General features: G+C 34.4%; 1 protein-coding gene across 3 annotated transcripts in view; it reads left to right on the top strand.

Annotated features, from left to right (window-relative positions):
- The window catches only part of Nox4 (NADPH oxidase 4), a 189,878-nt gene that overhangs the window by 98,828 nt on the left and 75,788 nt on the right, over positions 1–15,262 (top strand). For all 3 annotated transcript variants that reach the window (XM_074081424.1, XM_074081427.1, XM_074081434.1), the window contains one exon: positions 10,487–10,547. In XM_074081424.1, coding sequence (XP_073937525.1) covers positions 10,487–10,547 — 61 coding nt within the window. The remainder of the gene's footprint in view (positions 1–10,486; positions 10,548–15,262) is intronic.

Below are 15,262 nucleotides of genomic sequence, written 5' to 3' on the forward strand. Positions count from 1 at the left end.
CAAATAATTGAAAAGAAGACTACATACTCTCTAAGACATCAAAGTGTCCATTCCTCTAGATCTGTGTTATTGTCAAATTCTGTCATTTAAAAATTTCTCTTAAGCTTAGACTCAGGTGACACATTTCATATTTATATTAAGGACAATATGAGTCAAAGTCCATTTGCTTTATCTAGAAAACTAAAGGTAAGATTCAACAATACTCTAATGTTTACATTTAAATTGAACTTCTAAAATACTTTGAAATTATAAACCTAGCAAAGGCTTACAATAAATTAAAAATAGATGTGTATGAAATAATTATGTTAGTTCTCACTTTCTCTGTTGCAGTTTTACTTCCTAGGAGTGAATATTGCTTAGTCTATTATGTATTTTTTCCAACATTTTTGTATACATTAAAACACTAATAAGTATTAGCCTTTTTCTTTTTTTAACACTATCCTCCCTTCCCCTTCCACAACCTTCTTTGTCCTCCTTTTAGTTCCATATCTTTCCTCTGTCCTCCAGATTCCACAATACTTGTCTTTGTGGGACTGGCTTATTTCACTTAACTTGAGCTCCACATTTTCTGCCAGACAAAATAATTTCATTCTTCTTTAGGGCCAAGTTAAATATCATTGTGTATATATAGCACATTTTCTTTATCCATTCATCTGATGCACACCTAGATTGATTCCATAATTTGGCTATTATGAGTAGTGCTGTGATAAACATGGGTAAGTAGGTATTTCTGTTATAAGCTAATTTTGATTTTTTTGTGTATATATCCAGAAGTGTGGTACAGCAGGATCATATAGAAGTTTTATTTTTAATTTTTGAGGAACTTCATCCTGATTTCCATAGTGGCTGGACTAGTTGACATTCCCATTGACAGTGAATAGGGTTTCATTTTTCCACACATTCTCTCCAGCATTTATTGTTTATTTTCTTGATTGTAATTATTCTGACTAGGGTGGGAGTTTTTAGAATTACATTTGCATTTCTCTGATGGCTAAAGATATTCAACATTTTTTATGCATTTATTGGTTATTTGTACTTTTTCATTTGAAAAGTATTCCATTTCATTACCTATTTATTGATGGGTTATTTGGTTTTTGTCATTTAATTTTTTGAGGATTTTGTATAATTCTAGATATTAATCCCCTGTCAGGTGAATATCTGGAAAAGATTTTCTCTCATTCAGCAGGCTGGCTCTTCACTTTGTTCATTGTTTCTTTTTCTGTGCAGAAGCTTTTCAGATTGAATGAATCCCATTAGTCAATTTTTGCTCTTATTTCCTGAACTATTGGAGTCCTATTCAGAAAATCATAGCCTGTGCTGAGATCTTATAGTGTTTTCTATATGTTTTCCTCTAGTAGTTTCAAAGTTTCAGGTATACTTTAAAGTTTTTGATGCCTTTTGAGTTGATTTTTATACAGGGATCTAATTCCATTGGGTATCCACTTCACATTTCCAGTTATTTAAAGAAGACGATCATTTTTCTGCAGTATGTTTTTGGCACGTTTGTCAAGAATCAGGTGGCAGTAATTAATTGGGTGTATTTCTGATATTATATTCCATTGTTCTTTGTGTCTGTTTTTGTGCTGTATCATGGTGTTTTGTTTTTGTTACTATCATTCTGTAGTATAATTTGAAGTCAGGTATTGTGATACTTTTGCTCAGGATTGTTTTAGCTATTCAGGATGTTTTGCATTTCCATATGAATTTTAGGATTGTTTTTTATATTTTGTGATTTGGGGATTTTGATGGGAATTAAATTAAATTTGTATACCACTTTTGGTAATATGAACATTTTCACAATATTTATTTTGTTGATTCATGGACATAGGAGTTCTTTTCATCTCCTAGTGTATTCTATAATTTCTTTTTTCAGTGATTTGTGGTTTTAATTGTAAAGGGTTTTAACATTCTTTGTTAAAATTATGCCTAAGTGTTTTGCTTTCAAAACCATTATGAATGAGATTGTTTTCTTGACTTCATTTTTACAGAGTTCATTGTTGGTGTATTGCAAATCTACTGGTTTCTGTATATTGATTTTATATCCAACTACTTTGCTTAAAGTATTTATTAGATCAGAGTCTTTGGGTCTCTAATTATAGGATCATATCCACAAACATGGATAATTTAAGTTCTTCCTTTCCTATTATATCACTTTTATTTCTTTTTCTTGCTTTACTGATCTGGCTAAAATTTCAAAAACTATATTCAATAAGTGTCATGTATTTTGTCAAAAGCTTTCTCTACATCTATTGACAGGAGGGGAAAAATAAAGTAAATATATATATTTCTATAATATACACATGCACACACACACATATTTGTAGTAATAAAAAAGAAAAGGTTTCTTGTCCACTAAGGATGTCAGCCATGTGGGCAGCCATGCAAAATCTTGGTCAATGCTGACTTACTTTTCTTTCTCTGGTCACTTTGGCTGTGTACTATCAGTAAAAGCAGAGTCTGTTTTCCTTTGTGTTGTTTGTCTCACAACCAGAGGGTGTGGCTTGTGGGCAGAGCAGGTGGCATTTACCTCCCACTGTCACACTGCTTGTAGGACTGAATGAATCAGACTGCAAGCTTTCCATACCAGGTCATAATTCCTGGTGCTTTCAAGTGTCTGGTCCCGGGGCAGGGAAGCTCAATGAGGGGACAGTGACCAGTACTGGGGTGGCAGAATGTTTGGGTGCTCCAACCTCCAACACTCTGACTTTTTGAAACTTAATTCCTGTACATAATTACTTTGCATCCTCCTTATAGCTCTGATAGCTAGCTTCTCTAGTTGTCGGCCCTGCAGGGAAGTTACTGCTACTCCTTGACTCCAAGCAGTTTCCCACTTCATGGGCCTCTCTTTGTCTTTGACTCAAAGTTTTTCCTTGAAGCTTGACCAGCTCTCCGGGCAAGCTCTCAATAAATAAGCAACTAACCCTTCTTGTGGATTCCAGAGACGGCAATGTAAAGAACTTTGACTTAGATAGGAACTCCTGAAAATGGGTTCCCACCCCTGTGCTGCAACCAAATGCTAGAAAGAAGAGTGAACTTTCCCTGAGCCTATGGCCTGTATAAACCACAGGTTTCCTGTATCACTAGCTGCAAACCTTATTACTGAGTCCAGTGTTAATTGTGGTTTTCTAAGTCTCTCAAGTCTTCACATACTCCTCTGCAAGGTTCTGCCCAGTCAACTCACTGAATCTTTCTCTCTGATCTCTAAACTTTCTGTTTATTTTTAAAATAAGATTCTGTCTGTTCACAACTGGAACTATAGTGCATATTTTCTAAGACTCTTGTGGAATTTTTCTTTTTTCTCAGTGCTCGCCCTCTACAGTTGCACACACTTGGCATTCCATACTGGGCGGTCTGGAGCAGTCTTTCTCTGCCTCTGTTCTGCTTCCACAATGCTATGAATTTTTAAATATGGGCTCGACTGTTCAACACTGAAACTTCAGTGTTGTGCTATGGTCACACTTCTCCCAGTCTCTTTCCAGGGATGTTAGCTGTAAGAGAGTAACACTAGTCCATTGTTACCCTAACCCTTTTATTTTAAGGTAAGCTTAACCACACAAATTTTCTGTAACTTTTAAGTGAAAAAATTTCTCCAATATATTTTTCCTGATAGAAACAAGATAGCTATAGTCATTAATACTTCTATTATTTCATTCCTTGAAAAATTTTCTAGAACTAATTTTAAAAGTAGTAAGCAAATATTTAAAAAGCGCCACACTGTGACTTAGGTAGTATTAGTTAATCTGAACATTATTTGTGCAAAGATACTAAAATGTAATTCCAAGATCTTCATTCATTTTTTCATACTACATATGCTGAAGTCATTCTGTATCTTATTCTGTAAAGGCCCCCTTCAAATAGAATCCATGCGCTTAATAAAACTTATATTACAGTCTGTCTTAAATGCTGGCTAGTTTTGAGACATGTCAATGACTTATGAAAGTGTCACTCCTAAGAAGCTGAGAGACGCAGTACTGTGTTTTATCCATTCAAAACCACATCAGTCTTTGAAACTATATTGATACATTCAGCTAGAACTTAGAAGAAGGAGACTCACCGTCTCCTATTGGACCCAAGGGGATATTAAACATAATATGTAATTACCTTTTGTGATGTCTGCAGTGAAAGAAAAGAACACAGATGTGAATATTTGGCAAAATATGCATTTTCTTTTAGAATGCATTATAGGATTAACTTAGGCCAGATGCAGACTCAGGCAGAAAGGAACAAACTGTTTTTTGCTTCCTATTCTATAACCTCCTTAGTTTTTATTTTTATAAGCTATGATGTTATTTATTATGTAGGAAATAAATACCAAGTAGCATTTAGGTGATCAGAATGGTAACTTGGAACTCTTGAGAGTCCTGCTTTTTCCTGTGACCTACAACTTTTATTACAGAGACTTAAGTGGTAAGAAGTAAAACTGTCAGGTGGTTTATATGGATGATAGTATCTTATATGGGAATTTAATAATGAAAAGCTAGGTTTCTCTTGTAGTTATTAAAATAAGAATGTTTTTAATAACTAATCAATTATAAAGTTATTATAAAATGTGTTAGCATAAATAATGGTTTAACAATCATTTTTAAATATTTCAATTAATTTTAGTATTTCCCTCAGCATGCATCATGTTCTTTTAGTTTATAAGATACTATGAACAGATGATATAATATCTACCTATCTTTTAAAATTAATGTTTTCACTGATTTTCAGCCTTCCTTTCCTCTTTGGAGAGTTATTAACATATCTCCATGGGATCCTTTAACTACTTTACCTCTTCTCCTTAGAGCATTGCTAAATGTCGCACATTAATTGGTCAATACCATGAACTCTGAGAACTTGAACTTGTCTTTTATAACCCAGTCTCTAGTTATGAGGTCTTTAGAGCCACTGCTATTTTATTTCATCTGTGCCTTAACCCCTTCCCTCATTTTCTCTTATCTCATATTGTTATATACAGATTTTACTAATTGTAAGCAGATATCTTTTTCCTACTACTCTTTGATTGCTTATGCAATCCTTACTCTTTTTCCATATCTTTGCCTTAATGACAATAGTGGCCTGCATGTTATGTAGAATAATAGATCCATTCCAAAGTCTTGACTTTTTGCTAATTGTATGATCTTGGCAAGTTAATATTTCAAATTCCAGTTAATCAGTTTTTTATTTATAAAAGACAGATCTGTAAGATTATTGTGAAATTTAGAAAATAAATCAGTTAGTACTGCCCTTGGCAAATGGTACTTGATAAAGACTAAGTAGTCACAAGCAGATGATCCCTCATCAATAACCCTTAGGTTAAGTGTATTTTCAGAATTCTATGGACCTTAAAAGGTATACATACTCCAGAACTTTTCCATGATATATTATAGTTAAAACAATTAAGTAGAGAGAACAGGGAAAGAATATTGGAAGCTGAAAGAGAGAAGCACTAAGTCACCTATAAAGGAAAACCCATCTAAATAACAGCAGATTTCTCAACAAAAATCTTAACAGCAAGAAGTCCATGGAATGACTTCAAATGCTGCAAGAAAATTATTGCCAAGCCTGATTGTTCTATCCAGAAAGGCTGTCATTCATAACTGAAGGAGAAATAATAAAAACACTCCATGATAAAAAAAAAAAGCTAACACAAGTTATGACCACTAAACCAGCATTGCATAAAATACTACAAGGAATCCTACACACAGAAGAGCATAACATAACCACAAAAATATTGGAAAAAATAAATCTCACCAGATGTATAGATAAATGAAGACTAGTAAAGTACCAAATAGTACAAAAACAACAAATTACCTGGAAATACTGTGCACCTTTCAGTATTAACACTGAATATTCATAGTCTTAATTATCCAGTCAAAGACATAGAATGGCAAATTGGATTAAAAAGGAAGACCTGACCATTTGTTGCCAAGAATAAGTACATCTTACTGACCAAAAAAGAAAGAAAAGAAAAGAGGCTTTGAGTGGAAGGGTAGTAAGAGATCTTCCAAATGTGGAAGATGCTATGCTCATATCTGTCTGATAAAGTAGACTTCAAACCAAAATTAGTCAGAAGAGACAAAGAAGATCACTTCATATTAATAAAGGGAACAAATGTCCATCCACCCAAATTCATTAAATAAACTCTGATATCTGGATGCCAGTGCCTCATGCCTGTAATACTAGCTAATCAGGAGGCAGAGATCAGGAAGTTTGCAGTTGGAAGCCAACCTTGGCAAATAGTTTCCAAGACTCTACCTTGAAAATACCCAACATAAAAACGGGCTGGCAGAGTGGCTCAAGCAGTGGAATACTTTCCTAGCAAGGAAGAGGCCCTGAGTTCAACTCTAGTAACACCAAAAATAAACAATATTACTAGACTTATTAGCACAAATAGAAACCAAAGAAATGATATTGGGAGACTTCAGTATACCCACTATCACCAATATGTAGGTCACCTAGACAAAACCAACAAAGACTCTTCAGAATTGATTCACACTTTGGACTATATGAACTTAACAGACATCAATAGAGTATTTCATCCAGCAGCCCAAGGAACTAATCTAACTAGGAGGAGGAGAGAAAAGATCCAAATTAATAAAATTAGTGATGAAAAAGGGAATATCAAAACAAATATGAATGAAATCCAGAGCATGATTAGGGAGTATAGTTTAGAAACCTACACTCAAATAAACTGGAAAATGGGTAAATTTCTAGATGCATTTGTTTACCAGAATTAAATTAAGATGATACAAACCACCTTAATAGATCAATAATAAGCAATGAGACTGAAGCAGTAATAGTCTCTCAACAAAGATAAGCCCAGGACCAGATGAATTCACTGCTGAATTTTACCAGACCAACATTCCTCAAACTTTGACATGAAGTAAAAAGGGGGAAGGAACACTACCAAACTCATTCTGTGCACTCATTCCAAAATCAGACAAAGACATAACAAGAAAAGGGCAATCTCTTTAATGAACATAGATAGAAAAGTTCTCAATAAAATACATGCAAACCAATCTAGTTCTCAACAGTGATTTCTGAGTGTGATTCCAAACCTTTGTTTCAGTGTGGGAAAGTTTAAAAAATAACTGGTGGAAAGGTTGAAGGACTTTGTATTTGATTAATCTTTATAAAACTAATATCTGTCAATCCATGTACTCTCAGAATTGCTTCTTAGAAGGTAATGATGGAAACACAAACATATCTAACTGGAAGTTATAGATTTAACCTGGGACATAATAAATACCACTTGGTGAACATCAAAGTATACTTTTCAATGCTTTTTGGCCCATGTCTTATTGGTAAACTCAGACATTTTGAGTCCAATCTGGCTCATGATAAACTGGCTAAACACATTAAACATAATAAACATTGCTAAAGTTTACCGCCCCCCCCCCCCCCAAAATACTTGAAATCCAAATTCAGTAGCACATTAAAAAGATATACACCATGATGGAATTTGTTTCATTCAGGGTGCAAGAATAGTTCAACCTACATAAATCAATAAATGAAATATAGCACATAAACAGAATCAAGAAAAGAAGTCACATGATTATCTCAATTGATAAGAAAAAGGCTTTAACAAAATTCAACATCCTTTTATGATAAAAGCTGTGAACAAACTAGGAATGATATGAAATTACCTAAGTCTAATAAAGACTATATATGACAAATATATATAGTAAATATATATATATATATACACCATACTAAATGGGGGAAAACTGAAATCTTTAAATTAAGAATGAGATAAGGATGTCCCACTGTTACCCACTCTTGTTCAATATACTTCTGAAATTCCTAGCCAAAGCATTAAGCCAAGAGAAACAAAAGGGATTCAAATAGGGAAGGAAGAAGTCAAATTATTCTCACTTAGGGATTCTATTCTTGAAAGACCCTAAAGATTCCACCAAAAAAACCATGAGGATCTGATGAAAACTTTTGGTAACAAAGCAGGATATTCAATCAACATAAGAAAACATGTGGCTTTTCTATATGGCAACAATGAACTGACTGAGAAAGAAGTCAGGAAGAAGACACCAGAGGATGAAAAGACCTCCCCTGTTCATGGATTGGCAGAGTTAATGTTGTGAAAATAGCTATACTACTGAAAGTGATCTACACTTTCATTACAATGCCCGTTGGAATCTCAATGTCAATCATTCTTTATAGAAGTAGAAAAATGAATCTTAAAATTCATATGGAAGAATAAAGATCCCAAATATTAAATTAATTTTAAGCAAAAATGAACAACTTTGAAGGTATCATAATACCAAACTTCAAATTGTGCTACAGAACCGTAGTAACAAAAGCTTGATGGAACTGGTTAAAAACAGACACAAAGACCAATGGAACAGAATAGGAGGCCTCATAATAAAACCACGCAGCTACAGCCATCTGATCTTTGACAAAGGATTCAGAAACATACTCTGGAGAAAATATAACCTCTTCAATTAATGGCACTGGGAAAACTGTTTTTCCACATCCAGAAGACTGAAATTTGACCCTATCTCTTACCCTATACCAGAATCAACACCAGTGGATTAGACATCTTAATGTAAGACATAAAACTTTAAAACTACCATGGGAGAAAATAGTGAAAACTCTGGGAGTTATAGGCATAGGAAATTATTTTCTGAATGGGACTCCAGTTGCCTAGGAAATAAGAACAAGAATGGATACATGGAGACTTTATCAAATTTAAAAGTTTTTGCACATCAAAAGAAACAATTACCAATTACCAGATCAATCAGAGACACCCATAGAATGTGAGACAATCTTCACCTGCTATAAAGGATTAATATCCAGAATTTACTGTGTTCAAAGAATTGAACAGCAAAACCCCCAAATAATCCAGTTAATAAATGAACACACAAATTGGAACATTCAGTTCTCAGAGTAAGGAAATTCTAATGGCTAAGAAATACATGAAGAAGTAAATGTTCACCATTCTTAGTCATAAAGAAAATACAGATCAAAACTACACTAAGTTTCCATTTTACCCTACATAAATTGGCAGTCATCAAGAAAGCAAACAGCAAAAAATTCTGGCAAGGGTGTAGGGGAGAAAGAACCCTAATACACTATTAGTGGGAATGTAAATTAATACAACTCTTATGGAAATCACTATTGGAGGTTCCTCACCAAACTAAAACTGTACCTATAGCCTTTGCAATACACACTTGAGCATATATCCCAAGGAGTTCAAATTAATATTCAAGAGAGATACCTGTATAGCCATGTTTATTGCAGTTCTGTTCACAATAGCCAAATGGGAATCAGCCAAAGTATCCAACAACTGATGAATGGATAAAGTGTGGTATATGTACACTGTGAAATATTACTCAGCCACAAAGAAAAATGAATTATGACATTTGCAGGAACATAATAAGAACTGAAGATCATCATGTTGAGAGATAAGTGAAGCTCAAAAGACAAATATCCCATGTTCTTACTTATTTGTGGAACATAGACCTAAAGTGATAATGATAGTAACCATGGGACATGAACATGAAAGAGGGACTATCTTGGGGACTAACACACATATATGGGTAGTATGATGAAACCCACCAAACATAGTTTGGAAAAGGGGGGAGGGAGAAGAGCAAAACGTGAATATAGTGGAGAAAATGAATTTGATGTAATTATCACAACAACCCCCACTATTATTAATGTCTGTTCATAGGACAGTATTCCTGTATGAGTATTTATACAGAAGTGTTAGCATCCTATCCTCCTTCCAACAGTTCATGTCAGATATACTGCCACATGACTTACTAAGAAACTCATCCTTTTGAGTTTTGTAATTGTCAATGAAGAGCTAGGAATCTGAAATAAGAGGAGGTTCTGTATTTTCTTCTTTGAGAGACTAAAATTTATTCTCTCATTGGCTATCTAGGTGTTTTCTAGATTTTCTAAATATGGAACCACAGATGCTTTTTTTATCTCTAGTTCCCAAACTCATTCCCCTCTTATATATACCCTCCAGGTTTCTTCTGAGAATTAAAACAGAAAATGGAGAACTATTTCAAGTAGGACCATGCTTAATTGGACACAGAAACTCACTGTCAAATTGAGATTATTTTTCCCCTAATTTTTCAGGATGTGAAGTATATAGTAATATAGTGGGAGAAAAAGATACACACAACATTAATCTTCATTTTTCCTTTGTGAAAGAAGCTGTGTCCACTTACACATTTTAACTTAGAAGATATTGTAGTAGGATTTGTATTTAAATGCAGTATACTAGCAATTTTAATTATGTATTTTATTGTTTCACATAAATACGAGTTTTTAGAAAAATGTAGATTGTCCTGGTGACTGGTTGACATTGATGTTTTTTCTACAAATGAGGATCCATAGATCTAAATTATACTGTTATTTTCTATTATCTATTGATTTGGGGGACTTACTATGAGAATAAAAGTTGAATTATAACATAGTAAATATAGTTATTAATCAGATTCTAGCATTTATTGATTGTAGTATTTATTTTTTCCAGTGTCCAACTGAAACCAAAGCAACATTTGGAGTCCATCTTAAAATAGTAGGAGACTGGACAGGTATGTAAAAATAGAGTTTTCACATACATGCATGTAAGATAATTGGACATAATAATTTGAATATGTTTAAATAGTATACTCATGCACGGAGATGAGATGTGAATGTGATTCAAACTGTTCTGCTTTCTTTCTTTGCTTGTACAGTTTTGATACCTATGTTTTCTCTTGTAAGATGCATTTTTTGGAAACAGAATGCTGTAGGTATCAGTAATTATTAATAATGTGTTCTTCACTATGTTTGCAAATCATAGGTTTTGCCTGCTTGTCAGATATAATGTCAAGAGGAGGAATGTTGAAATATATTTCTTAGAAAACATGATTTTAAAATTCATGTTGGTTTGGCTCTCAAAATAGTCAATACCTGGGATCAATACCACACAAATCTTCCAGTTCTTGCATGCCCTCTTACGCACATCTGTACATATAGCAACTCCACAGCATCTTTGAAAGAGTGGTTATTTTAATGGCAGGTCTATTGGTGATACTTTATTCATCTGTTAAATAGCAACATTTTATTATCTGAGGCATGCATTGTATTAAGAGTTCTGAATAAATAAAAGAAATATTCATTCTTATATACCCTTGACCCACCAGAATGATGGACAAGTGAGTGCTCAGTGAATGTTGGCTTGTTGATTGGTTATTTAGGATTGTTGTTTGAAGGAAAGAATGAAAGCATAAAGATGAATACAAATGCAGATTAAATGTTTTTAAAATCAAATGCTAAACAAGAAATTATAAAATCTACAGGGAATCAGAAAAATTTAGATTCAGAGTTGTCTAGGGCTATATGAGAAAGTTCATGCATGGAAAAGGTAGAACTTGAATTAAAACCTGGAAATCAGGCAAATAAAGATGTGGGTAATAAAGGAAAGGTAACAATTAAGTCATTTGGGAAGGATGAGTCAATCAATCAACCTTTACTCAAGCAAAAGCAAAGTCAATCAGATAAAAAAGTCAAAACAATAGCAACCAAATGACAGCAAGTATTTTATTCTGACAAATAGTGTGGAAAAGCCCTAAAACTTGGGGTCATCTTGGTGAAGATCATAACCTAGAAGTTTTAGGGAACCTGTGAGGATTTCGAGGACTTTGATGGTTGGATGGATTAAAATCAAGGGAAGTCTTGTAGGTTCTTAAAGGGGAAGCAATCAGTGGAGGAGTGGAGATCAAAACTTGAGGGAACAGATTTGTGAGAATAAGTTAAGAAGTAAGCACTGGAACAAGGAATTAATTTCTTTAAAACTCAGGAGAGGATAAAATATTGCATAAGAAAGCATCTAAAAAAGACCATAATAGTCCACTTATAGAAAAATACTGATGCAGTCTGAAAATATTAATTATTATAACATAGAAAGAGTTGATAAAAATCACAGTTGTTTTGACACAGCCAATGAAATAAAAAATAAGGGAAATTCTTAATATAGTAGGAGTCAAGTTCAGCAATGAAAGGTAATTAATAAAATTCTATCTCTGAAGGAAAAGAACAATGGGGACATTATTTAATTCATATGGGTAGGTAGAAACTTCATGATGGGTTATTACTAGCTATTGCTTCCAAGTTTCTTCTCAGTTATTTTCTATCACCAGTAAATCATTAAAATAAATGATTGCTTCAACATTTATCTTAATCATCTCTATTAGGAGAACATAATAGTGTTAATTTTATCCTCCTTTTTCTAATGTACTGTACCATTCAGAGAGAAACAAGATCATTTTATTCAGAGAATCAGATGCTTTTCAGTTAACAGTCCTTCTTTACTGTTGACTTGAAATTTTTCTTGGCTTGGAAAAAAATGTCAGACACTCATGCAGAGAACTCCTAAAATTCTGTTACTATTTAAACTTCAGTTCAGAAAAGATTTAACTGTCTTAAAACAATGGGATTTCAATTACTGAAAGGAAAATGGGAACATACTCCTGAGATTAAGGATCACTGATTTTTTTCTAAAGTAATTGACTAAGCCTCAGTGTTAAGAGTAGTTTATATGGCACGCCTATAATCCCAAGTAATCAGGAGGCAGAAATCAAAGATCAAAGTCAGCCCTAGGCAGATGGTTCATGAAACCCTATTTTGAAAAAAAAAAAAATCACACATACACACACACACAAATGCTGGTGGAGTGGGTCAAGAGGTAAGAGTGCCAGCAAAAAGACAATGTTGGAGATAGCACAACACCTGACTTCAAACTATACTACAGAGCCATGGCAAGAAAAACAGCATGAAAAACTGGCACAAAAACAGACATGATGACCAGTGGAACAGAATAGAGGACCAGGATATGAACACACACAGCTATGCCCACCTTATTTTGACAAAGGCGCCAAAAACATACTATGGAGAAAAGACAGCCTCTTCAATAAATGGTTCTGGGAAGAGTGGTTATCTGTCTGCAGAAAACTGAAACTAGATCCATGCCTGTCACCCTGAACTAGTATTAACTCAAAGCGGATTAAGGATCATACCCAAAACTCTGAAGTTAGTACAGGAAAGAGCAGGGAACACTCTGGAAGCAATAGGTATAGGGAAAGACTTCCTCAGTAGAACTTCAACAGCCCAGCAACTAAGAGAAAGGATGGACAAATGGGACTACATGAAATTAAAAGGCTTCTGGACAACAAAAGAAGTGGTCTGTAAACTGAAGAGACCACCCACAGTGGGAGAAAATATTTGCCAGTTATACATTAGACAAAGAACTGATAACCAGAATACACAGGGAACTCAAAAAACTAAACTCCTCCAAAATCAATGAACCCTAAAGAAGTGGGCAAGTGAATCAAACAGAACTTTTTCGAAGGAAGAAATCTAAATGGCCAAAAAGCACATGACAAAATGCTCACCATCCCTGGCCATAAAGGAAATGCAAATCAAAACCATACTAAGATTCCACCTCACCCCTGTTAGACTAGCTATCATCAAAAATACCAACAACAACAAATGTTGGTGAGGATGTGGGAAAAAAGGAACCCTTGTACACTGCTAGTGGGAATGCAAGCTGGTGCAACCACTCTGGAAAACAATATGGAGGCTTCTTAAAAAGACTAAACATAGATCTGCCATATCATACCACTCCTAGGGACATACCCGAAAGAATGTAACACAGGCTACTCCAGAGGCACCTGCACACCCATGTTAATTGCATCACTATTCATAATAGCCAAGTTATAGAAACAACCAAGATGCCCCACTACTGACGAATGGATTAATAAAATGTGGTATTTATAAACAATGGAATTTTACTCAGCCATGAAGAAGAATGAAATCTTTTCATCTGCAAGTAAATGGAGGGAGAACATCATCTTAAGTGAAGTTAGCCAGGCTCAGAAGGCCAAAAAATCGTATGTTCTCCCTCATATGCTGATTATAGACCTAAAACAATTGCAGTAATATTATTGGACATGGGCCACTCACTAAGGGTAGAACACATTCAGGAGGAATAGGGAAAGGGAAGGAAACCTAAAACTTGAAAGTGGTTGATGTACCCACTGTAGAGGAGTGAATAAAGTAATCTTAAACTGACAGAGGCCCCCATAGAAAGGTGACTGGGAAGTAGTGAAGAGGTCTGGTAGAGATGAACCAATTCAGGTTGTAATACACATGTGCATGGAAGCAATGCTAGGAATCTCTTTGTATAGCTATCTTTAACACAAAGTAGCAAAAATGCTATGTCTTTCTTATTATCTCTTGTTTTCTCTTCAACAAAATTGGAGAAGAGGGCAGAACAGGTTCTGCCTGGAAGGGAGCGAGGTGGGGGGAGGGGAGAGGAGCAGGGGGGAAAGGTGGCCCAAACAATGTATACACATATGAATAAATATATAAACAATTAAAATTAATTAATTATTTTAAGAGTGCCTTCCTACCAAGTGTGAGAATCTTGAGTTCAAACACCAGTGCTGCCAAAAAAATAAATAAATAAATAAAATTAAGAGCAGTATATGTGGAAATACCAAAGAGTACTTAGAGTTTGAACATCAGAGGCTTATTTTACTAAACTGACAGAGATATTTAATAGTGTCTTTTCTTTCAAGAAACGTGTTCTGCATGGACATTGAACAGGATCTAAAGAACAGGTCTGAGTCTGTTCTATAAATCATTTCTGTAAGACTAATCAACTATGCATGGTTGTAGAGTGCTCATATAGTACAGGATGAGGAGGCCTCTAAGTTTCATATTTGTTGTCTAGATTTTTATTTTTACCAGGCCTATAGTTGCATCTTCCAGATGTGCAAGTTTTGAAGACTCTTAAGACCTCTTAAATACAAGATTTTTCCTTGAAATCATGGTGGTAGAGAGGGTGGTGTGGATTACCCAGACAGATCTATGTTTTAATTGAATTAATAATTTATCTTCTAGAATCAGTCATGTTTTAAACACGTGGTCTTAGATTGCTTATTGGCTTAGTTAATATTCCAACTTCAGAATTTTCCCCTCTTTGTTACATATGATGTCTGAGGTAATGTTACCTTTTAGTTATTTTAGTGGTCTAAACCACATCTCATTCCAAAGAAGTTCAAGTTGTACTGTAAAAGTGTGTGCATGCACTATCCACATGGAATCAATCTGAAATTGTGCCATTGACCCCTTCAATAATCAATAGATAGGCAGTGATTTTGGATAGCATGCAATAGAGGACTCCTGTGTGTCATATGATCACATGACAGGGCTTCACTTATACCTGGGTATAAAATTTTAATATTGGCCATTGTAGCCTGCC

The sequence above is a fragment of the Castor canadensis genome, chromosome 1, assembly GCF_047511655.1.
Source record: "Castor canadensis chromosome 1, mCasCan1.hap1v2, whole genome shotgun sequence".
Lineage (NCBI taxonomy): Eukaryota > Metazoa > Chordata > Mammalia > Rodentia > Castoridae > Castor > Castor canadensis.